This window comes from Folsomia candida, unplaced genomic scaffold (assembly GCF_002217175.1).
Source record: "Folsomia candida strain VU population unplaced genomic scaffold, ASM221717v1 Fcan01_Sc033, whole genome shotgun sequence".
NCBI classification, from domain to species: Eukaryota; Metazoa; Arthropoda; class Collembola; order Entomobryomorpha; family Isotomidae; genus Folsomia; species Folsomia candida.
In genome coordinates, this window is record NW_019091225.1 from 403,309 (window position 1) to 428,150 (window position 24,842).

Sequence of the window (24,842 nt, forward strand, 5' to 3'; positions counted from 1 at the left end):
GTCAGAGGCAAAATCAAGACGGGATGGACTTGTCGTCTGGTCATTATCGACCGATAACTTTGCTGGGCTTATCTTATCCATGAATTTTAGAGTTCAGATAATGCTAATAGTTAATCGATAGGGTTTCTCATTTAAAATCAATACATCTCCACGCGCTTATTTAATCTAAATTGCATTTTAGTAATCTTTATTTTTCTGAATTTACACTTTTCGGGATGCAAATCCATCAAATAAATTTATTTAACTTAGTTGTAAAAATTGTTAATTGAATGAACCCAAATTCTTCCAACGTGTGAGCATTTATTATACTAATCAAAATCTTATCTTACTCGTTAAATCAAACTTTTGCGTCATAAATTACAAAAATTGAGACGTTGACGCTTTAGTTAACACAATTATTTGGCAGGATGGCAAATATACGAGTCAGTCAGCCGTGGTAAGAAGCAGCAGGGTGCAATTTACATTCTTATTGAATTGACCTTACCAAAAGGGTGTGTATTTCTTTCCTCTGGCCATTGTTTCGTTTAAATGCAGAATAAAATAAACCAACAAATTCCGCTTATCCTGCACTTGAGCTCATCTGCGAAAGATTAATGAAAGACAAAGCAAGCACAAAATAAATGCCCAACGGGTGCAGTTTGGCTGTCTTGTCACTTGTACGAACATTGACGAATTGATCATTATTTGTGGACTGAAACTTAATGGGCAAATTGTACCTAATCATCATAAATAAATAGGTTCGAAAGGTGTCAAAGAATTTACTTACTTTTTTCACGCTTATAAATATTTAATTTTCAAAAAATAATTTGAACTTGATTTACAATTTTATGATTTTATTCAATTTGTAAATATGGCTCCTGACCTGACCTGAGTAAATAAATCATTTCCGATATTTGATCTGTGGTGGGTGGAGTGGAGTAGTAACGCTGTAAATAAAGTCCATTGTCTGCCTATGCCCAAGATTTTTACCTCCTCCACTTTGTTATTAGTCATCTTCTTTCATTCACGAGGTGTCAGCAATTTTTACAAATTGTTTCTATATATGTAACAAGTCACGGGTGAGCCCTGTAAATATTTAGCCACGCGTACATATTCATGCATTCGTCCGATTGTATCAAATGGTGGGATCGATTGTTGCTGTTGTGGGTGTTTTTCTAATTAATCATCCACCTCGTACATATTTAGAATTCCGTACAAATTTGGGTCTTGAACACGTGAAATAAAAAAAATGTGTCAATGTTGCCGAGATAAGTGTGTCCGATTATAAACATGTACATAAAACTGTTTGGGCCACATTCTTACTTTCCTTTCTTTCAAATTCTGCATGATCAATGTTATCATCATCGCCCCACAAAATTGAGTTATCCGTTGCTGATCGATATTTAGAAAAGGGGAATTTCATTTTCGTTTTGTTAAGTATGGGCAGAAATGAATACGAATTTAAGCCAGATCTCACGCAGCTTCCATTAGAGTTGTATAATTGGAAGATTTTATCATGCCCAGAGCTAACTAATAGTAACATGACTAACTAAGCACTTTTTGAACAATTAGTTCCAGAGAAATGTAGAATCTAAATATTTATTGGTATGTACATGCATACGTATGGGTTGAATATTCCCCACGACGAGGACTGACCTAGACCTCATTCGAATTAAATGGAACGAAATTAATATAAAATTTATACCTACCTTGATTTCGTTTTGATTCGGTCAGTCAGTAGTTTTGGATTTGTTTACTGCGATTTTCTCCACATATTTACATACATATGAATGTAAGTTATCAGAGGGTGGATATGTATTTATTTTCAACGTTTTCATTTGATGTCGACCAACGGTCAAACTTTGTGGGATGTTACCTAAGTCGCATAGATCACAAAAATGTCAAAACAATTTTACACATTGTTAAAAATTTCTGGGTTTTCAGAGATATAAACATATTTATGAATATTTCTGCTATTATTTGAAAAATATGTAAATATATTAGCCATTTTTCGAAAATATGTACATTGTTTTATACATTTTAACGATACGAGACGGATTTTTTTGCTCAAAGAAATTGGACTATAAAAAATCCACGGGATTATAAATATTAAGAAATACTGCGAAAATTCTTGTTTTTATGTTTTTTTCTTACATATTTCGTAAAAATTTTTTTTTCGTAAATGCATATCCACCCTCTATACATAAGTGCACATTTATATCTACAATAATATTTTGGCCGTGTTGTTGTCGTAATACGTACGTATTTTAAAATAATTTTTCTTCACGTGTTGCAAAATCGTTTGAAAGCATTTTGTATTATTCTTCGTCATCGTCTCCCATCTCCCACCAGGTTTTTCCTTTCTTTCTTCATGCACATGTTGCCTTTCAATATCTGAGTGAGTGACTTGGGCTCAACGAAACTTTATGCGTTGATGATTAAGATTAATATCAGACAATCGATAACAAACTAATTGTCTTGTCTTGTGATTTATTTTTAAAAGTAATCAATCGGTCGAATCACTTGGGTTTTGCAGTGGGTGGGTGGTGGAGGCAGGCATTTTTCCTCTTGTCCTAACTGGGTGGCGAGAAGTTTGACATTTGACACTGGCCCACTAACTAAATCTACGTGAAAATAGGACCCAAGATAAGATTGAGTACCCTGGATTGTGCTTATTTGGACTACATAATAAGTAGGATTGTGCAACTACCCTTTACCTTGGCTTGCAAATGTCGCCCGATTCCCTAAACAGGGCTTGATTTGAAATAATAGATACTTGAGTTCACATTCTAATAATAAATAAATTAGGTTAGATTTACGTTTACTTGTGATAAATCAATCAGTAACTAATTGACAGATTTCGACTGCTTGACTCATTTTTTCATGGGGCCTGGGACCAAGTCCAAGTTCAGACAATTATGTAATGGGCAGATGATTAAAATAAAGTATTGACCCATCCCACTCATTATGTCATCTTAATTTGCAACTTTAAAGTTCAAAGCTTCTGATGTTTTTATTTACTGTTTTGACTTTGACTCTTGAGGTGGTTAGATTTCGTAACCTTTTTTGCAATTGATTTGATCAATTAGTTAAATGCGATTAAAAATATATGCTGATTTTTTAGCCCGAGTCAGTCAGGACTTATGTATTCGGCGTGGTTATCTGTCTGGCGATCGATTAGGCTACGCAGGTAAAACTTATTCGATCGACTTGAAATTTTGCACATGCATGTACATATGTAGAATATGCAAAATTAGGAATTGCATAAATTCAAAGATGACCACAATCTGTCAAAAAATAAAAAATAAAGTTGTAGTGCTTGTAGGTATTATTTTTTTTAATAACAATCTGAATCGGGCTTAATAACAACTTAAAAAAATAACAACAGTGGCGTTACAGTCATTCAATGATCTTCTATCGCTTTTTCAGGTAATCAAACTTTCAAATGAAACCAAAAACATTTTTTTAGACTGCCAACCGAACGGAAATCCTTTTCTGTCCGTCCCCCAGACCTGTGGCCTTCCTGTACAAGAGAAACCTTAAACTGACGCTATTACGCCGTGTCATGTCAGTAATGACCAATCCCTCGCTAATAATGGACCGGTGGTGATGTGGGATCAATAATACTGCCATCGATCACATCATTTCACTTCATTCTTCATCATCCCTTTATTGAATTAATGTTTGCATGTGAACGTCTCGTTAGCACCCAATTAACCTTGCGCGTGATGTGCAGGCAGCCAGGCAGCGTGGGGACAATGGTGGATTGTAAATAATAAAAAGCAATATGTAAATTTCACCCCTGCTCCTGAAGCTTCAACGTCAATATCGCATCAAATTGACCGATGAAACGACATTATTTGCGAATAAGTAATAAATTGATCTCTATTGGTTTGATTGTGAGGGCCATTTATCTGGTGACATGACTGACGTGACATTTGCATTCCTGCACAACCCTATTGTTGAATTCTTGGCTAAATCTGAGTAAGATTTGTCGATTGTTGTACATATTATTGTTGAGTGAACAATTGATTAGGAATAAATTGATGTAGATTTTTATATATGACAAGGGCTGGAGAAGGATGCAGTGCAAATATGTTGCAATTTATGGGCATAAAATTGTTTCCTACTTTGGCAAGAATGCGGTATTGCATTTTGTGCGAAATACGCCCAAATTGATGGACCCAAAACCACACTAATTTATCAAAGTCATATCCAATTTGCACTCAATTAACTTGGAACTTATTTACTTATCATTGTACTTATCAGATTAATATTTAATCTGTAATCAGAAGTTAATTAAAGGATGTAGTTGTTACTCCTCCTTTTTTCTAGAGTACGAGTAAAAATCTGCTCACCGAGGTGTTATCGTCGTTGTTGTTATCCTGCATAACTTTTGGTATTCAATAACCTTCGCAAAAGTGCATCTAGTTTATTAGGGCGTGGCATTGTGTAGACCTGCTTAAACAAATCCTCCACTACTAACCAACAGGTAGTAAATAGTGCAATGTGTTTAGTAATGCCCATGCAAAATGTATGGCTCTCACTCTCATCGCATTTTTGCAAAGTGCAAAAATGACAATGCAAGTAATGCAAGAAGTAATGCAAGTAATACATTATGCTTATCTTCGTGTGTGAACATAAATATATGTGAATATAAAATCAGACACATCCTAAACAAGGACTGATTGCAATGTGTGGTGGTTGTTCATGCTTAATAACGGGATGAATAATACATAATAATAATCGTAATAAAATGCATTCTGAATTCATAAAAGGACACGGTTGCATTCTTAATCGGTGGTCTGATTGCACAGGTACTTTTGTGACAATAATCTTGAAGGCAATAAAAATCAATTCGTATTAAGGATAAAGCGGACGTGAGATGCATCACGTCAATTATTTCTTTATTAAAGGACAGTTTTTTTAGGATGACAAGTCGTTGGCAAATTTTGCAATTGGGGAACGCTTATTTTTTTTAAATAAATAAATTGAATACCTCCTAATCTATTTGTATGTCCAAGCCAATTATTTGACGCCTTGCTAATTTTGAAGACAATGAATTATTTTAACAAACTGTGTAATTTATTATGTACCAATTTCCTCATAGTATAATTTCATAACGTAAAATTTCGGATTATTTGGTACAATTTGAACGCCAAAATCCAAGTTTTAGTCATAATGATTTTATTGAATTCAAGGTGGTGGTGGCACTCTCTCTATGATATTTTGGACCACCATTTTTTATTTTTGTGTTTTTGTCTTCACTCCAGTCGTCTCCAGTCCGTTTTTTCAAACCATTTCCGAGGAATTTCTGCTCCTTATTAATTTAAAATATTTTAATTCTGGAAACAGAATTATGATGTCAAAGGCGGATCAATCTGTCGCTGGACCTTCTCACGCCGGAAGTAGCAGCCGGGTCATGGCTGACACCATCAGAACGACCTCAACGATAAAAACCGAAAGTCGGACGGAACCGGTGGATCAGTCTGAGGTGTATTTGAGCAGTGACGACGAAGATGAAGAGGACGAGATTGAGGAGGAGAAAATGGTGAGGAAATGACGACTTTGAAGTGTTCCCTAATAATTTTGCGTATATTTATTGTCCTGTTGTTATCATTTTTCCAGAAAATAGCTGACGTACTGATGGATATTAAACATTGGGTTCGGATACAGCAAAAATTCTTCGCACCAAACCCCACGGCCGTACCGGTGAGATTCTACTGTTTCATTTCCAATTTACTCCGTATTTTTTAAGTTTGACTCATTCCTGGTTATCAATTTGCGCAGATTTCCGAAGAGAGATATCCAACTTCGTCTCGGATTGCCCGCAAGTTTCTCAAACTTGTCATGGCGTTGGACGACGTTGTCGACGTTCTGGACGATAATAGACGCCGAGGATATCCCCTCTATGAAATGAGAAGAGCCCAGCGTCTACGAGAACTCGTAACAGCAACAGCAACAGTGCCAGAAATAATTGACTGCGTTCAAGACGAGGAAAGGTCGGAGCCAATTCCGGATCCTCCAGCCACACCAAGACCGTCAACTCCAACACCGCCTGTCACTCCACAAAGGTCAATCTCAAACCAATGTGAAACCAGGAGAAAATCCACCCGGATTCGAAGACCAATTCTGAAACCAAGCGACTCCACTACATTCAAGGCAACCTCTGGCAAAAAGATGGTAATTTTTTCTTATAAAAATTCTAAGATTTGGAATATTTATTTAGTAATAAATAATACTTACTATTACGTAAAAATTTAACATTGAAATTATGGATTGATGATAATTACTCAACGGGAACTATTCCATTAGTACAGGGTTGCATTACGCTCCCATTTGCCTGTAAAGTGTAACTCTTCTTTACCTAATTATCGATTTCAATATCCTTTGCCCAGAGTTCTAAAACCAAACGCCACCGCTGCCACATTTGTAGAAGAACTTTCTCTACCAAATTAAACCTAATAAGTCACCGTTCCAACCATCGTAAGGAAGAAGAGAAGACCGTGGCGGAGAAGCGCTTTCGGTGCGACCAGTGTGGAAAGAAGTACTCCCAGAGGGGTCCTTTAAGGGTGCACAAGCGCAGCCACAGCGCCAACCCAAGACCATTCAATTGCGAAGAATGTGGCAAAGCTTTTACCACCAAGCAATCTATGCTCATCCACAAAAAAAGAGTTCACCAGAGGCTAAAGGACGTCGACTTCCCCCAATGCCCCAAAAAGTTCAGAACCAAGTGCGACATGAGGACACATCTGAACACTGTTCATCTCTATGTTCCGCTCCCCTGCCCCCACTGTAATAAGTCATTCACAAAGAAAGGGAGTCTTCGAAACCACATGAAGAAGTTTCATCCCTCATAATTCAATCATTCTACTGCCAAATGAAGCTGCATCAATGGAGTTTTCAACCGTTTTAAATAATACAGATTATTTTTTTATTTTCTAAATAAATAAATATTTAAATTAAATATAATTTTAAATAACGAAATGATACAATACAATGAAATGCGTTCTTCTCACAGAATTTGTATAACAATTGCCAATAATAAAACCAATAAACAGAACACAGTTGTTGACAGTGGATAATTTTTATTAATATTAAAAATCTCTCTCGCAATGCGGGGACTTTTCATTTTCATAAAACCGTAGCTTTTGACTCGTGGCGATGACATATTTTTTGTTGGCTGCTGAATTCCTTGTCTGATTTTTAAAAAAATGTATAGATTTCCGATTTTTTCTTTCCATGTAAAAAAAGAAAACTACGTGTGCATAATAGGGTGTCCCAACTTTGTAAAAAAAATCGCTTTTTCCGCTCACGATTTTTTCGCTCTTTTTGTAAACCGCACTGCGCATGCGATTCCGATCTTTTTTCCGCTTTTTCTGCTCAAAAATAAAATCTACTTTAAGATGATTTTTTCGCTCTTTTTACTACTTTGAGTGAAAAATCAGTCTCTCAGAGACATGTTTAAGGGGACATCGCCCGATTTTGATGCCCTATGGAATATATTGCAATATCAGGTGAGTGTATGAAAAGTGAGGGAGGATTTTATTCCATTGCCCCACCTGCGCCCGCCACACCCCCTGAAAAGCATTGCAACCACTAAAACTACCGCATTCAAACCTTTGCCAAAAATCCTATTTTCATCCCATTTTGGTAATTTTTGGATTTACATGATCTTAGATAGTTGTTTTATCATATCCAACATGAAGCAAATTTAAATTTTAAAAGAAACTCGAAAGTTTCCTGACCAGCCATTCTCTGCTCCTGAGTATTCAAGCGATAAAAAATCGGGACAGTCAAGTATTGAGCGAAAAAAGCGGATTTCAGATTTTTTAGCTTTTCGCTTTTTCAGATCTTTTTTACAAACTTGGGAGACCCTAATAAATACACACAAATGGTAAAAATATTGCTATCAGTTAGTGAACAACCTCTAGAATACAACCACTAATTTCTGTTATCCCTTCTCAAAGCCTAAAACAACAACAATTTAGCGACGTATGAAACCCATCAACGCATGTCGGCGGAATACATACGCAGCAGTAAATAAATTGCCACCCATTAATTCCCAGACTCCCAATATCTGTCAACCCTTTTCCCGATCTTATCCTTCGCAAGGCAAACTAAAAATTTGGTCACGAAAAGTACAGATTAATCATTCAGATTTCTTCGAGTAGCAGAAAAGCATACTACTTTTTCACCATTAATACATACTCACTCACCCTCTGCTTGTGTTGGTCGACTGCCAATGTCACGTTGTTTGCTGGGTCGTCGTCAATTGTCGTCTGAGACGATTGCATGTCATGTCACAAACCAATATCGATACGAATTACGAGACGGCACTTATTTCCACTTGAAATCTTGAAATTTGATTTATTTATTCGGAGTGTGACCAAGACCAAGGCGAGGGTGAATTTCCATCCATTAAGGAATTGCAGTAGTGCATGTCGTGAGCATTTACGTCTTGATGCAGTTTGACCAACAGCAGAAAAATGGAGAATACGTCCTTCCCCTTCAGTTTTGGACGTTGAGACACATGACAAGATTCTTATTTATTGTGTTTGTCAATATCACGACTTTTTTACAGATGGATATTATCAACCAGAAATGGATAATAAATTTTGCTCTATCTCGTGTCAAAATTCGAGTTATTGTCCGTACATTTCTGGCATTTTGTTTTTCAAAATTGAATAAAATTCTGTACCAAGTCTTGCCGCATGTTTTTGTTTTATCCGAATTTATCCCGCATTAAAGCCTCCCTCTTCTTCTCCTTTTATGCAGAACAAGTACTTATGCAACTTTCACACCCTCCGACAATGTCCTCACGTCAAATGTGATGCATTTGGATGCAAATCAGTCAAACGAAACAATGCCGACGTCGACAGTCTCTCTGACACTTTTCTCTTGTGCTTTCTACGTACGTTAAGTCGTCTCACCCACATCGCATCCATTTCATCCCCACCACCACAACCCCCTCCTCAAAAAACTGCACTAGTGAGTGAGTGCATTTCTAGCATGTATTTTTTCCTCCAAAATTTATAAATTCAATTCACTTACGTACACACACACATAAAATCCACTCCTTTATCCCCACGTTACGTTGTGCGTATGTAACAAGTGAAAAATGAAACAAAAAGAAAGTCCCAAAAGACTCGTGTTTGAAGCCCAGCGAACCTTGTAATCCATTCCCCTCTGAAATCCAACCCTGCCGAACTCACTGATTGAAGAATTGTACGAAAGTGCTGGGATTTTGTTGGCTGAAAAAATTGAAAAGTGAATAAATTCAAGGAACAAACCTGCATCCAGCCATCCTTCAAGTTGATGTTTTGTGCATTATTATTATCATTATTGTGGTGGATGATGAAGTATAGAGAAAATTTTGAGGAAAAGTTTGTGTAAAAATTCTTCACAATTATGAAACTAACAACGAAGATCTCCCAATACCTTCCGATTTTGGCAAAATTAATGTCAATGGATCACAATTTAATTACTTTATGTAATGCATATAAATTGACTGAATACTTTGTATTATATTAAATATGTTTTCGAATGCATAATAAACTTTGAGAAAAGGCAAGTTTGGTTTAGTAAGAAATAAATATGTAAAATTGTTTTCAGTTTTTTGGGTCCAGTTCAACGTCATTTTTTACAAATGTTCAAAGTACATTTATTATTGTGACTAATAGATGAGAAAAGGTTTCAGGTTTGGATTATTAAGTAGCTTCAGATAGATACTTTATGCGAAGATTTTGTCCGTCTGTCTGTCTCTCTGTTAGCAGTATAACGTGGGAACGAAGCGAGATCGGAAATTTTCAAAAGACACGATCTCCCAATTTTGGTTAAAGTAGTGTCAATCGATTACAAAAATTAATATGAAATTTGCAAAAGGTACGAGCTCCCACTGGTCACGTTTGCCAGAGGTATTTGCATCCAAAGAGGAGAAAAAGTGCAGTAAAGTTGACAAATTTTACACTTTCTTTTATGCGTTTTCTCCTCTTTGGATGCAAATATCTCTGGCAAACGTGACCAGTGGGAGCTCGTACCTTTTGCAAATTTCATATTAATTTTTGTGACCGATTGACACTAATCTGGTCAAAATCGAATAGTACGCTGGAAGACTTCCATTGTACATAAGTACTTGATGCATTTATAGCTCGAAATCTGATTACGAACGGTAAAAACTTTCCACTCGCACCGTGTCTATTTCCCATTTTATTTTATTTCAGCATTTTTTTATTATTTATTTTCCCTGCCTAAAAGTAATCATAATTCAGGTCCAAGCTCATTTACTGGCTGTCGCGTAGGCCAGATTTGTGCCATGATTTAGGTGGATTTTTCATCCCTTTTGAAAAGTGGAAATGTATTTTTCTCCTTACTTATTACCTCGAGAAAGTGCATAAGTTTGAGTTTTATCCTATTTTCTGCTCCCTCCCTGTTTTTTATCGTGGGTCGAAATGAGTTTTAAAATTCACTGCCTAGCTAAATATTTTCTTTTCAAAGTGTGCAGATATTACGGACCGAGAAAGAAAACGGTGCGAGGCGATGTGCAAGGTATGTTTCCTCCATTTGAACAAATACCTTTAATGTGGACATAAAAGAAAGCAAGCTCCCCTAACTCAGTCAGCTATTCGATAATAATACGTAATTTAACCTCAAAATCATATTTGGGGGAAGGAGAAAAGAGGACGATCCTTAATCCAGAGCCATTTATTACCTCGAAATGTCAGGGTGGGTGTTCATTTGGGGTTGTAGATTTCACTGTCATTTCTATATACGAACTGCACTGCCACCCTTTTCACCCTCATCCTTATTTCCTCAACCAGACCGAAAAACAGTGTTTCGTTTTGGACGTCCTAAACTACTGACTGAACAGTGTCCAGTGGACACGGTCCAAAAGCGTCCAACATTGGAAAATGGGGCAAAATGTTACAAGTTCTCTAAAGACTTTTTTGCAACCCCTATGCAAAAACACAGATATGTAATCTCCCTTATCTCCCATTAATTTTGAGCATTTTGGTTGGTCTGTAATGCCATAAAATTTAGAAAAAAGTTTTCTTGTGAGAAATTAATAAATTTTCTAAACCATGCTGTATTACAGATCAAAACTTGTACCATTTTCTATTTTCTACGCTTTTTGACATTTTGGACTTCCAAAATTCTTGGTTAAAACCAGGGTGGAACCCTGTCTAAAAGAAATACAAGAATGGAACAAGATCAACCAAACAGAACCAGACGAACCTTTCCCAACAATTCGTTGCCCATCCAGTCCGTCCGTCCAATCGTCATCATTTTCCTCCGGACACGCATTTTCTCAATCCACCTAATTTAATGACTGCCTGCACAATATTCGATTTTCTCTCGCTCTCTTAACACGCCGTCTTAAAGGAAGAAGGGAAGGAAGTGCATTTCCACGTACGTATCTCTACTTATTTATGGAAGGTGATGGGGTGGTGTAAATTGCAAAGGAGGGGACGAGCTGGACGAGGGGGATGAATGATGATCGATACACGTACCCAACTATCTCGATAGTGTTATTCTTCCTACCATAGTGTGTAAACTGCCCATTTAAACGAGGAGTGCGTGGAACAAAGACAATAAATATGTGTGTAGCAAGCAGATATGCAGTTATCGAGTAGTGGGAGCTGCAATAAAATAAAACGTGACAAAATCATTATTACTGTCAACCATTCGATCTGATAATGATGCCCCACACGCCTACTTTCCGTGCTGCAGATGACTTTGGGTCATGGAATATAACCGTATTGTGGGATGCATTTTGTGGCTGTGTATGGGTTCATATAAATATGTTGCTGAAGACTGAGGACTGGGCACGATAAATCATTCATACTCCATCAACATCAAATCAATTGCTGATTGGTATCAATATTCTATAAATTGAGTAGGTCGTCGTCCTCGTCGTCGTCGTCGTCGCGGGGATGAAAACAAATCCATCTTATTTAATGGACCAATATTGCGTTGTATGATTTCTTAGCGTGGGATTATGAACGTGTGAACAGAAAGAAATGGATAGGGATGAAAATGAAAATAATGATAAAAATTGTGCGTCTCATGTGTCCATCACTTTGATAAAGTTGTGTTGTTTCAGAAATTTCGTAGTATTACATCCTCACTTGAGTGATTTTTGGGCAAATCATGCATTTTCTACGTATGTACACACGTCCTCTTGATCCTTTGTTTATGGAAATTGCAGAGAGAAAAAAACAATTTAGCGACACAAGAGTTACTGACGAGTTCAAAGACAAGCTCGTCGTGAGTGGATAAATGAGCCGAGTCTCACTTCATTCTCATTCCGACTGTGCCTATGTATTTTCAGCCCTTATTTACACTTCCATAAACACAGAGTGGAAATAATAGCAGTAACGCCGAGTCTCGTCGTCGTGTGTACAATGAGATCAAGATTGAATGGGAGGTAATTTCTATTTATTAGTACAAATCTGTGACACTTTTATTTTTCAATGGTCTCTCGAGACTGGAGAACGAGACGACGAGACGCAGAGTTTATTTGTTCTTTCTTTTGGGGTGAAAACAACCCAAGTTTCGGAATGGGACACACTGAACTGATTTCGTCTCACATCATCGACCATTCCAATTGGAGAGACTGCTGCTAATGGACTTTGTTTCATTCAGAGAACTGAACGGACACATTTGGTTGTGAGATTCGATTCAGATGAAGGGACGCGTTTCATGTGGGCCAGTGGATGGACTTGAAGTATAAGCTGCTCAAATGACGAAATCCTTACAAGAATACTAATTATTAAGTTATTAGTCTCATTTTATTTCATCTTGTGTTAACATTAAAATTGTTTATTTTAATATTAACACGTTATGATACATATTTTATTTATTTCACATCTATGTACTACTCACTAATTATAAATGAATTTTTCAAAATTTTTGAAATATGACGTTGAATTGGACCCAAAAATCTGAAAAAAGTATTTATTTATTTCTTTATTACTAAATTAAACCAAACTTGCCTTTTCTCAAAGCTTGTTACATTTGGCATTCGAAAAAGTATTTAATACAAAGTATTCAGTCAATTCATATTACGTAAAGTAAGTGAAGTGAAGATATTCAAAGTAGAGAAAATCTTATCATCATTTAGATAAAAAATATACCCTTTAATTTAATTTTGAATACTTGATTTAAATTGATGATACGGGTGATTCAAGTGTCACTAAATTTTTCCAAGTGGCCGGACTCTCATTTATTTTTCTTCTGAGTAAGATTACTAGACAAATAATCACGATAAACTCCACGAATTTTTTGTAAGCACTCAAGAACGTACTCAACTCATCTACTACTCACTAATAATTAACTCGCTTTGAAAATTTTTAAAAAATGACGTCAAAACTGGACCCAAAAACGGACAGCAGTTCTGTCCATACTTTCATTTTCTGTTCTGTACGCAATTAAGCTAAGAATAAAGTTGTCGTGTCATTTCTAGTTTTAAGATGACTTGATTTTGGTGCTCGTTATCTTGGAAAGTTCAGACTACGACTTCCTCTTTGTGAGGGGCTCGACTTCCTTCCGGTTCTGGCTGCGTTTGATTCTGAGAGAATTTTGTGAGTGGTGAGAGAAAGAGAGAGACTTTGGTTGACACTTTTGTTAATAAGAGAACAGAACAAGACCCAACTTTGGCAAAAGTTTTCCTTCAGATAAGACGAAGATAAGACCAAGATAAGATGAACAATTAAGTAAGTATATTGTTGCGTTTAATTTCCCAATTCAATTATGTCCAATGCTCAATTCTTTAAGCAGTATCAACTCGTGTAATTCGTCGAAATGGTGAAAAAAACTGTAAGATTAAGTAATTACGTTATCAAAATTTGAAGGTTAAGTTAACATTTTATCCTGGAGACAAAACCTGGGCAATGCTTAAACCTTTGAGATCATGTCAAACAATGAAACTGCAGTTTTTATCAACCAGTGTCAATAGACACGAAATATGTCCAGCCGGCGGCAGGCATTAATACATGCATATCATGTTTTTTAGCATAGATTGATATTTAAACACGCAGCACAAACATGCAAAGTATTGTGCATGCAAATGGCATGGCCACCAATTTTCCAGCGTATCTTTTCCCCTGGGACATGAATGACATGGACATGTCCATGTCCCACATAAATATTATTTAACCTGACCGTCACTTATTTTATCAGCTTATTTGAAGGTAGGTATCCTCTGCATATCGAGTATGTAGTGACTGATTGATTTATCTCGTACATATTTCAATAACAAAGTCAAACTGCAAATATGTAGATATTTACAATGGTAAATTGAGTGTTCATTGTCCCTCGGAGGAAATCGTAGCAAGTAAACACTTACCAGTTTCAACCGATTAATGCATAAGTGATTATTTTATAACACCCGATTTCTAAATATTGTGCGTAGTATTGTTTGCGATTTCGTTCCTGGAAAGGTTGACACGCAAAATTTTATTACGCTAATTTATAAACAATCAGTAGCAATAATGCCGTGTTGGCCGGGAAGAAATAAGAAAAAAGTGGTCGGTGGCTCTGCAAAGTCTTCCCTGACTCTGGTCAACGAAACTGGGGGAGGAGGTGAAGCGAAAAAGTCGATCCAATTTATGAGAAGCTCTTTCTTAAACAGATACGTGGCCACGCATCCAATTGAAACTGCGCAGGTGAGAAGATTATTATGCAATTTTTTATAATTTGCGTATTATGCATAAAATTGACTAACAATAAGGGCGTGTAAACCATGTTGTTCAATCCAGATTATTTTTTGACCACCTCAGTTTGGAAGACTAAATCGTTAGAAGCAACATTTAATTCGGAATTAGCGCAGGTGTGCAAAATTCAGAGAATTTCAGGCACCAGAAGTTCGCGAAAACGCTTGATTTTCAAGAGGAATCATACAAGAAAAGTTTGCGCTGCAAGACACAGATTCCGCTTGAAAACCGAACGTTTCGCGAACTTGCGGCGACAATAACGCTCTGATTTTTTCGCATCTGGGCAAGTTCCGAACTAAATGTTGGTTCTGCAAGGCTGGGTTCTCAAACTGAGCTTGTCAAAAAATGATCTGGTTTTCGTTCCCATTGTAAATATGTAAATATGTGCAGGTACTCAAAGAGATCTTCAGCTACCTCCCGATCAATGACATCCTCCGAGTGCGTCAGGTTTGCAAGCGATGGAACACTTCGGCCTGTTACGTCCTCCGGAGAAAGATCGAGGGGGCAATTATCCTCCAGCGGGGCTTGTCCTACTACACGCACGTGATGAGTAGAAGTTTGGACATTCCGATTGGCAGACTCTTCCTAAAAATTGATGACATGGGTGATCCAAGTACCACAAAGTTTTTCCAAGTGGTTGGACCCTCAATTATTTTTTTGGTAAGTAAGACTTTTATTAGAAAAGCATCATTTAACTTTATAACAATTGTCAGTCATTCACATCTTTTACTCACTAATAATAAATGTATTTTGCACATTTTTAAAAAATGGTGTTGAACTTGACCAAACACTGTCTGCTTTACAATTAACGTAGGAATAGATGACTCATCGCCAAAATCATTTAAAATCATTTCACAAGTCTGGGAGTTTATTTAAAATTCTGGACGACAAATTTTTAGTCAGGAGGTTAGTTAATAGAATTACAGTTTTTAGCCCGAGTCAGGGCTTATGGAACCGTCATGTCCGTCCGTCCGTCCGTCCGTCCGTCCGTCCGTCTGTCCGGCACGATAGAGCCAAAACGGCTGAACCGATTGACTTGAAATTTTTACCATATGCATATTGGACAAAGTTAGGAAACGAGTTCGAAGATGGGCGAAATCGGTCAAGTGGTTGACCGGTGGGGGTCATCGGAGTGGGTGGGGTCTCGTGCACCAAAATTTCAAAGTTGTCGTAGAAAGCTGAAATCTGGTACAGAGGTTGCTAATGGCTCCTAATAGATAAAAATGACTTCAAGTTGGAAAAATTTTCATCTTGAGGGACTACGGGGTTACCCATACCGATTTTTCAAAATCGTCATACCAAGCTGAAATTTGGTAGATAGATTGCTAATGGGTCTTAATAGAAGAATATGACATGCAATTGGTAAAATTCTTATCTGGAGCGACCCTGTGGGGTGACCCATGCCGATTTTTAGAAATTACTTTAAAACATTAAATCCGGCACGGTGATACCTAATGGCTTCTCACGAAAGGATATGAAGCTAAAAGTGAGCAAATTTTAACCAGAGTGACCCTGGAGGAGTCAGGGACTCTGTCCCTGACTCGGGCTATATGGAGTCTGCACTGTAGGTTTTAAAGGCAAGTTCGAAGGGTTCGAATTTTTTTGAAGGATTTTTAAACCTCAAAAACTGCCAAAATCTGGAGTGTATGTATATTTTTATAAATTTGCAACGACCTGCTCTACAAATCTGTCTTCCAGAATTATTTTTTTGGTAAGTAAAGAATTTTAGAAAAGCATCATTTAACTTTATAACAAATTGTCAGGACTTCTGATCTTTTATTCACTAGTAATAAACGTATTTTGCACATTTAAAAAAAATGGCGTTGAAATGGATCCAAAAACAATTCTGACCATCCTTTTATTTTCTGCTCTGTAATCAACGTAGGAATAGATGAATTGTCGCCAAAATCTTCAAAATCAATACATTTTTAATCATTTCTCAGTTTGGGAAATTTATTCCAAAATTCTACACGACAATAGTCAGTGTTGATTGATAGAATGGCGGTGAGTTTTTGTTAAGCCAGTTTCAATTTTTTTGAAGGCTTCTTAACCTTGAGACCTCCTCCTTCAAAAAGTGTCGAAATTTGGAGTGTATCGTATATTTTTTTAAATTAGAAACGACCTGCTCACAAATTAGCCATCCATAATTCTAAAATCAATTCCCAGAGAGCCGAGAAATGATTAAAATGTAGTGATTTTGATGATTTTGGCGGAGTCCTACATACTTATCGTCAGCTAAGAATAAAGTTGTTGAGTAGTCAGCCGGATATCATAATCCGTTCCGTATCACCACAGTATTTTCTTTACTAGGTCCTCAACTTGGAAGGAGCATCCCTCGCCGGATTCCTATCGCAAGTTCACCACCTCAAAAACTTGAAGCAATTAAGCCTCAACCTATTTCAGGAAGAATTTGCAACTGCAGAACTGACTTCGACCACTTATCGGAAGAGAAAGGCCACCTCGGTGAAAATATTTATCGACAATTACTCCCTCGGAGAGAAGCAGGGTCGCGAGAAATTGGAACACCTGGAATCCTTCGTGCTATCTTGTGAACCCGATTGGGCATCAAATGAAGCCCTCCTGCTCGAAAAACTCCTCGAACTTTCACCCCACTTGAAGAACTTGAACTTGCACAAGTGGCCGTTCATGTTGAAGCCGAATTTGTTCCAGCGCTGCGAATTTAAAAACTTAAAGTTTCTAAGCCTCAAAAGTCTTGATGATAAGGGGTTTCACATTTTGGGCAAGAAGCAGCTCCCCAACTTGAAAACGATTGAGTTTGAACTGTCTCGCGACGTGACGCAGGAATATTTCACGACATTTTTGGAGAATGTGGCCCCTTCGTTGGAATACATGGAAATCAAGAGTCTCCACAATCCCGAGATTGCCTTCAAGCTTCCAACCACGATGAAGGAGTTGGACACGATTCGCCTCCCGAATTGGTGTGGGACCATCATGCTGGATTCGATTTGTTCGTATGCTCCAGTTCTGGAAAAATTGCAGCTAAGCAATGTCAATCCGTCAGACATTTATGTGAAAGATTCAATTAAAACGGCCCCCACGGTGGAGTATCTCGCGGTAAGGGGAACCAATGCCTAATTGATTTATGGGTTTATTTATTAAAATTCTGTTCAAATATTTCTGAATTAGATCAATTTTGGGAGTGGTAGTCACTCGATAAAGAAAGCGTTCAAAGTCCTTCGCAGTCTTGTGGCAGCGTTTCCAAATCTGAAAACTTTTATGATGAAGGTAAAATAATTGATACTATTTTTAGGGAAATTTTAAAAATAAGTTTTGTTCTTTCCTAAAAAAGAAAGTCTCTGATAAAATGTTGGAGATTATTTGTGAGGGGTGGCCTTCATTGGAGGCACTTCGCATCACGACCTCTTTCGCACTGTCAGATTCCGGTATAACTGGGTGAGTTACATACAGAGTTTTATGAATATTTTGCAAAAAAAAACAATGAAAATAGTGCAATAATTACCCATTTCCAAAAAATTGCACAGTTTGCCTGCCTCACTTTTGCAAAAGACTCAGAAAACCGAGCATCGCCTCCCGTGTGGGTGTGGTGTCCCGTTCAACGTGGTAGACGGGAAGGCTGACTGCGCCAAGGCCAGGGTCACACCGCATCTCGCCCTCTTAAAAAGCAAGCAAACACAATTCATAGCCTTTATCCATCTCATAAATAATCTAGTTAATTACTGCTTCTCATAATAATTTCAGATTTGAAAGACCTCCGCATCGAGGCTGAGCAAGGGACGAGTTGGACGCTAACAAATTTGTCCTTGCATCTCGGCCTGAACGAGCTGCGTTCCTTGGTTTCCTTGCGACTCACGTGCCACGAGCTTGGGTAAGAGTTTCACCTTATCATGAGGTCATTTCCATCAGCACGAGTTATGATTATTATGCATTTACCTGTAATAACTGCGTCCGTGTGCTAATAATAGACCGCACTGGTGCCTGAGGAGCATTGCGGATAATCTTCCGTATCTTCGCCACTTGACGATTATGGATCGAGCAATTTCGCATGATCGCTACGAAGAGGTGCCTTATCTGCTCAGGAGGCTGCCAACCTTAAACTTGACGTTTGCCGAGGCAGATTCCCATTCATACTTGAAAAGAGGGTCCATCACGAATTTGAAACAATAGGAAAAATATTTATGATAAATGAATACAGATATTTCAAAAATGTCACAAAAAACTTTCTGTATTTTTTACTTGTAAAAAAAATTTGGCGAGTTTACAACCCACGCCACGTTTCGGACATATGTGATTCCTTCGAAATTCCAATATTCGTCCAATTTTAATACTTTTTCCCCACCAAGAAGTCAAAGGGTTGAGGTTGGTGGAATAAGTTGAGGAGAAAAAAGTCGTCGTTTCATCTCATCCATCATTTTTTTGAATATTCCATCTCTCTGTCTCTTCCATTTACGTGGAAGTCTAATAAAAAGCGGATTTGGTAGACTTACTTGAAGGAGGAAGAACCTGAAGGAAAAGTGAGTGACCATAAGGTAAAACATGAAAGAAAGTTGGTTGGTCATCTCGTATTAGAAATATTGAAGTCAGGCCACGAAGGAAAAGTGGTCAATTTTTTTGAGGGGATCAACTTGAACCATGTGTTCGATCATTCATTCATTCACATACGGAGGAGAATATTATTTGAGAAATGTTCAATTCAATGATGAGAAGTGCATTGAGAGAGAATTTGCCTGGTGGAATTTGTCTGCTGCGTCGAACACGAATGAATTTTGTAACCCTGTTCGAAAGGAGAGGAGCGGAAGAAAACTTCAATTTCGACTATTTAATCCTTCTTGGGAGGAAAGGATGACCAGTCATGAAATGTCTGAAACGAAGCGCAAAAACTATTACATAAAGTCGGAATGGGTTACATTTATCTTTGATGGGAATCAAAAATTCGTTCCCTCTTCCTTTATTTCCGGACTTTCTCCCCTTCGCTTTTCTCTCTCTCACCGGATGGTCAGACCGGATCAGACTTTGAGGAGGTAAAAGTAGGTACACGAGTTCCGCGTATTCATGATTCAGCAGCCGTCTTCATTCCCTTCTTCCTTCCACCGTACAATGGAGGTCTCCCAGCGTGTGCTCTCGGATTTTGAGAAAATTAGTGTCAATCAACCACAAATTTAATTAGCATGAAATTTGCAAAAGACATGATATCCCAATGGTCACGTTTGGCAGAGGTATTGCACCCAAGGAGGAGAAAACGCGCTCTAAAGTTGACAAATTTTGCACCTTCTAAATTTACTGCGTGTTTTCTCCTCTTTGGATGCAAATATCTCTGCCAAACGTGACCATTGAGAGATTTTGTCTTTGCAAATTTCATACTAATTAAATTTGTAATCAATTGACACTAGTTTGCTCAAAATCTGAGAAAATACGCTGTGAGACCTCCATTGTGCGTAGTATAACCAGCAGACCATAAAATGCACCCTTATCTCGGAAGAATGTGCCATTTTACTTCATAGCCTTCGTCTTTCTCTTCATTTCCATCTTATCTACTCCACATCATCATCATTCCGGCCCATATCAGATTGGGGCCAGCAGAGCAGTGTGTGTCCAGTCCTCGGAGAACAAAGGTTCGATTAGAATGCCATCAGAAGGTATAAAGTTTACTGGAGAGAGAGAGAGAAAGAAAGGGAAAGTTTACTCGGGTTTTAGTGTCCAGTTCCTGACCGGGCTTAATTGGCATATGGATGAACGTGAAAGAATTGTGTAAGTGAAAACAGGCAAAGGAATGAACGTTATGAAATGTAAATCATGGTTGAATCGAGGTCAAATTATTGGATAAAATAGATCAATTTACATATAAATTTATTTGCCAAAAATAAGAGCATGTAGAAAATTGTATTACATATTTATTTAAAATTGACTAATTTTTTTGCAACATCAAATCCAACAAATCATTAACCAATATGTTTACAAGTTTTATTATTTGCTTTAGCAATTGTTACCAATTATTGCATTTCATCGAATTGTAAAATCTGTAAATTATCTGTATAATTTAAAACGGTTGAAAATTCCATTGATGCAATTTCATTTAGCAAGAGAAAGAGAAGGATGGGATTCTTAATGAAACTTCTTCACGTGTGTTCGAACACTCTCTTTCCGTGTGAATGACGTGTTGCAATGGGGGCAAGGGTGCGGAATTTTGAGATGAACAGAGTTCAGATGAACAACCATATTCGACTTGGTGCTGAACTTCTTGGGGCATTGGGGGCAGTCGACGTCCTTCAGCTTTTGATGAACCATTTTTTTGTGGATGAGCAAATATCTCTTGGAGGACAACGCTTTGCCACATTCTTCGCACTTAAAGGGTTTTGGGTTGGCGCTATGGGTGTGCTGGTGCCTTGTTAAGTCATTGTTCCGACTGTATTGCTTCCCACACTGGTCGCAACGAAAGCATTTTTCCTTCGTGTGAGTGACCAGGTGAATATGATAACGAGATTCCGCGGAGAACCTCTTCTTGCAAAAGAAGCACACGTGTTTCCAACCCTGCTTCGCCACGGTCTTCTCTTCTTCGGTGAGATGGGTGAAACCGTGAAGGGTCAGGGCAGCTTTGGAGGAGAACATTTTGCGACAAATGTTGCAACGGTGGCGTTTGGTTTTGGAACTCTGGAAGGATATTAATTATTCAATAATTAGGTAGAAAGACAAGATTATTTGACACTTTATCAATCTATAAGGTTACGACAAATGGCCGAGTTACAAAATAAATTTTCATTTTTAGAAAACTAAAAATTGTTGAAAATGTCATTGGTTACAGTTGGAAATGTAATTTTCAGTCAAAGTGCTTATGGAACCGTCATGTCCGTCCGTCTGTCCGTTCGATTATTTTACGATAACTTTCGTTAAACTCGTCCTAGCGACTTTAAATTTGGTATGTGTAGTATGTGGCAAATGAGGAGTTAAATTTGAAGATGGGCGAAATCGATTAAGTGGTTGACCGGTGGTGGTCATCTGGGTGGGTGGAGTATTTCAAAATCTGAAAATTGGCATTGAGATTGCTAATGGTGTCTAATTGAAGAACATGAATTTAAATTGGGAAAATTTTCGACTGGAGGGACCCGATACCATACCGATTGTTGAAAATTATCCAATCGAGCTGAAATTAGTGCAGAGATTGCTAATGGTCCCTGATGAAAAAATATGAATTAAAACATTTTTATGTGGAGGGACCTTTAAGGGGGTGACCCATATCGATTTTTAAAAATTGTATTAAAAAGATGAAATTCGCTCCAGACACTCGTAGAAGACTGAAATTTGGCATGACCCTGCGGGGGTAGACCAGATTGAAAAATATGAAGTAAATATTAAGATTTTTTCCACAGAGATTTAACAAGGTGACCCACATTGCTTTTTATATTGGTAGAATAAAAATGAAATTCTGTATCATAGGTAAGGGCACATCAGACTAAAGAATATGAAAATGAATATTTTTGTGGGCCCAGCCCAGAAAAGTCTCAGAAGACTGAGACCCGTATTGGTTTTAAAATTGGTCAATGAGCTGAAATTTTGCATGCTGGATTATGGGAACATTTTTGCCGATTACGAATAGTAGTTGGTGCAGGTCGTCTGACTAAAATTTAGAAGCTGACACTGACCCTGACTCGGGCTAAATAAAGGCTGCACGCTGCAGATTTCAAATTTAATTCTCGAAATAGTAGCCTCGAGATTTTTTGCTTAAAAAATCAAGCTAAAAATTACGATGATTTCATCTTTAAGAATCAAGTCTCTATGTCTGCCCTTTCAAAAGTTATTAAAGGTCAAAGTCGTTGGTACACAGGCCCAGGGGACGTGTACCAACGATTAAAAAAATAATTATTTTATTTGTAACTCCACCATTTGTCGCAACCGTTAAAAGAGCCAAGAGTTACCTAGATACTAAATGTCAAGCAATCGTGGTAGAAAGAAGTCGCGTTTTACAGGCATATGGAAACATAATGCAACCTTATAATCTTTTACTCTTGACTAGCCACAAGTAATCCTTTATTATTATTTAATACTAATTAATACTTAGAATGAAATACTATATAAGAAAAGACTACCATATTTCTGCTTCTGCCAGAGGTGGACTTGAGTTTGGTAGAGTCGTTTGATTTTCGCTCCCCAGTCGGCCTTGATTTTCTCTGAGCTGCAAATTGGTTCGAGACTGGCCTTGGAGGAGCGACTGGCAATGTTGGAGTTGACGGTCTTGGTGTGGCTGGCGGTGCCGGAATTGTCGACATTTCCTCGTCCTGAACGCAGTCATCAACAATTTCTGGCTCTGTTGCTGTTGCGACTTTTCCTAGTTTATTACTCTGGGCTCTTCTCATCTCGTAGAGGCGACATCCTCGGCGTCTATTCTCGTCCAGAACTTCAACAAGGTCGTCCAACGCGCTGACAACGTTGTGAAACTTGCGATTGGCAATCCGAGCCTCTTCGGAAGTCTGCACAAAAGATAACCAGGCAAAATGAGTCCAACTTAAAATTCAGAATAAATTGGAAATGAAACACTAATCAATAATCTCACCGGTACGGCATGGGTGCTTGGTGCGAAGGATTTTCTCTTTATTTGAACCCAATGTCTAATTTCCATCAGGGTGTAAACTATTTTCTGGAAAAATGATAACAACCGGACAATGAATATACCGCAAAATTATTAGGGAACACTTCAAAGTCGTCATTTCCTCACCATTTTCTTCTCCTCAATCTCTTCCTCTTGATCCTCTTCGTCACTGCTTAAATACACCTCAAATTGTTCCTCCGGTTCCGTTCTCTTTTGATGTGAATTAGTTTTGGAGGTCGTGGTGACGGTGTCAGCCATGACCTGGCTGCTATTTCCCCCGTGAGAAGGTCCAGCGACGGATTGATCGGCCTTCGACATCATGGTGCTGCTTCCACAATTAAAATTTTAATTGAATATGGAGCAGGTATTTTTCGGAAATGATTTGTGAAAAATTGTGCTGGAGTCTGGAGATGAAAAGACGAAATAAAAAATGGTGGTCCAAAATGTGACGTCACTTGAAAACGAGTGGACAGCGCCGCCACCACCATTTAATTAAATAAATCATTACGACTAAAACTTGTGTTTTGGCGTTCGAATCTTACACATTGTCCGATTTCACAACTTCAATTCGTATCATGTAACATAGTTCATTAGAAAAATATGGTCGTCTCTTCTTCATTTTATATAAAGAAACAGTACAAATCCACATCCAATAAATGCAATAATCAAGTTGATAACATGTCTATGAATCAGATAAGCACATGTTATATTTTTGCTGTGGTGCATTTCTTCCCCAAAATGATGATTCAAGTAAATAAATGTGCCTTTATCTCTAAAAGGATGCCCAACACAATGATTTACAGTAATGCCACCATCTCGCAAATAGTTTTTTTGTCTCTTCCAAAACCACATTTCTTCAAATTATGTGGACACCTTACTCCTTTTACCGGTCATAATGATGCCATTTTCAGTCTGGTTTTATTTTATTTTTCCTGGGTCACGACACACCACCACGCATTATTATTTGCCTGCAATGTAAATACGTTCCTACATAAATGAATATTCTGAGCAGTTTGAAGTTGATGATCATGTTTTCTCCGTAATGGCGTCGTTAGTTGTGTGTACATAACTGCTATTTGTAGCATCCTGTCCGTACACAATTCCCAGTATCTTTCTCGTATTTGTGCAACAATGAGTTCAAGTAATTTTTCTTGGCTCGTGTGCACATATTGCGTAACTGAATGTCATAAATCGCTTCATTTTACAGTGGCCGCGGAAACTGTGGGGGCATTAACATTGTAGGATGGGGAAAGTGAGGGGTTTATATAACATGGGGAGATGATGGGGACATCGAATACCCGTGGGGACATTGTCCCTCTGTCCCCACCCTTCCGCGGCCACTTTTTATTTTACACATGCATATTGTGAAGAATAACCGGATTGAAATTGCACTGGGCACGATGACAAGTTTATTCCACACAATCAATTCCACGAAATCGGGTGAAATCCTCAGTGCAATTTGTCAAAAACCTACTTTATTTATTATGACTTCCATTGAACATAAAAGTTTGCCTAAGCCAATTTAAAAGCGATATTTACATAAAAATACTCTAATTGGCTGATTACGACGTCAAACGTAAAAAATTACG

The 24,842-nt window shown here is 37.8% G+C and overlaps 3 protein-coding genes across 3 annotated transcripts; 2 read left to right on the top strand and 1 right to left on the bottom strand.

The window, feature by feature from the left end:
- The first annotated feature begins 4,873 nt into the window (after positions 1–4,873).
- LOC118439302 (zinc finger protein 350-like) lies at positions 4,874–7,036 on the top strand. The gene is made up of 4 exons (XM_035860508.1): positions 4,874–5,530; positions 5,608–5,691; positions 5,770–6,162; positions 6,378–7,036. Exons 1-4 carry the CDS (start codon positions 5,201–5,203, stop codon positions 6,837–6,839), a joined length of 1,269 nt encoding a protein of 422 aa, XP_035716401.1. The 5' UTR covers positions 4,874–5,200; the 3' UTR covers positions 6,840–7,036.
- A 6,348-nt stretch (positions 7,037–13,384) lies between these two features.
- LOC110860553 lies at positions 13,385–18,974 on the top strand. Its single transcript, XM_022109614.2, has 9 exons — positions 13,385–13,694; positions 14,464–14,645; positions 15,084–15,353; positions 17,004–17,768; positions 17,841–17,939; positions 18,004–18,107; positions 18,197–18,336; positions 18,414–18,540; positions 18,638–18,974. The coding sequence occupies exons 2-9, from the start codon at positions 14,472–14,474 to the stop codon at positions 18,837–18,839; spliced, it is 1,881 nt and encodes a 626-aa protein (XP_021965306.1). The 5' UTR covers positions 13,385–13,694; positions 14,464–14,471; the 3' UTR covers positions 18,840–18,974.
- Positions 18,975–20,665: 1,691 nt separating this feature from the next.
- On the bottom strand, positions 20,666–24,458 carry LOC110860668 (endothelial zinc finger protein induced by tumor necrosis factor alpha). Its single transcript, XM_022109760.2, has 4 exons — positions 23,380–24,458; positions 23,218–23,301; positions 22,754–23,134; positions 20,666–21,320 (listed from the first exon to the last, which is right to left on the bottom strand). The coding sequence occupies exons 1-4, from the start codon at positions 23,572–23,574 to the stop codon at positions 20,775–20,777; spliced, it is 1,206 nt and encodes a 401-aa protein (XP_021965452.2). The 5' UTR covers positions 23,575–24,458; the 3' UTR covers positions 20,666–20,774.
- Between the last annotated feature and the right edge of the window lie 384 nt (positions 24,459–24,842).

What these genes read in the sequence shown, in the direction of transcription:
- LOC118439302 (XM_035860508.1), top strand. Translation starts at nt 5,201, where the DNA reads ATGATATTTTGGACCACCATTTTTTATTTTTGTGTTTTTGTCTTCACT. An exon ending in CAAACCCCACGGCCGTACCG is followed by an intron (nt 5,692 to 5,769) that starts GTGAGATTCTAC and finishes CAATTTGCGCAG; the next exon opens with ATTTCCGAAGAGAGATATCC. An exon ending in CAACCTCTGGCAAAAAGATG is followed by an intron (nt 6,163 to 6,377) that starts GTAATTTTTTCT and finishes TCCTTTGCCCAG; the next exon opens with AGTTCTAAAACCAAACGCCA.
- LOC110860553 (XM_022109614.2), top strand. Translation starts at nt 14,472, where the DNA reads ATGCCGTGTTGGCCGGGAAGAAATAAGAAAAAAGTGGTCGGTGGCTCT. An exon ending in CCACGGTGGAGTATCTCGCG is followed by an intron (nt 17,769 to 17,840) that starts GTAAGGGGAACC and finishes TTTCTGAATTAG; the next exon opens with ATCAATTTTGGGAGTGGTAG. An exon ending in GCATCTCGCCCTCTTAAAAA is followed by an intron (nt 18,337 to 18,413) that starts GCAAGCAAACAC and finishes TAATAATTTCAG; the next exon opens with ATTTGAAAGACCTCCGCATC.
- LOC110860668 (XM_022109760.2), bottom strand. Translation starts at nt 23,574, where the DNA reads ATGATGTCGAAGGCCGATCAATCCGTCGCTGGACCTTCTCACGGGGGA. An exon ending in CAAGCACCCATGCCGTACCG is followed by an intron (nt 23,135 to 23,217) that starts GTGAGATTATTG and finishes TCTTTTGTGCAG; the next exon opens with ACTTCCGAAGAGGCTCGGAT. An exon ending in CTGGCAGAAGCAGAAATATG is followed by an intron (nt 21,321 to 22,753) that starts GTAGTCTTTTCT and finishes ATATCCTTCCAG; the next exon opens with AGTTCCAAAACCAAACGCCA.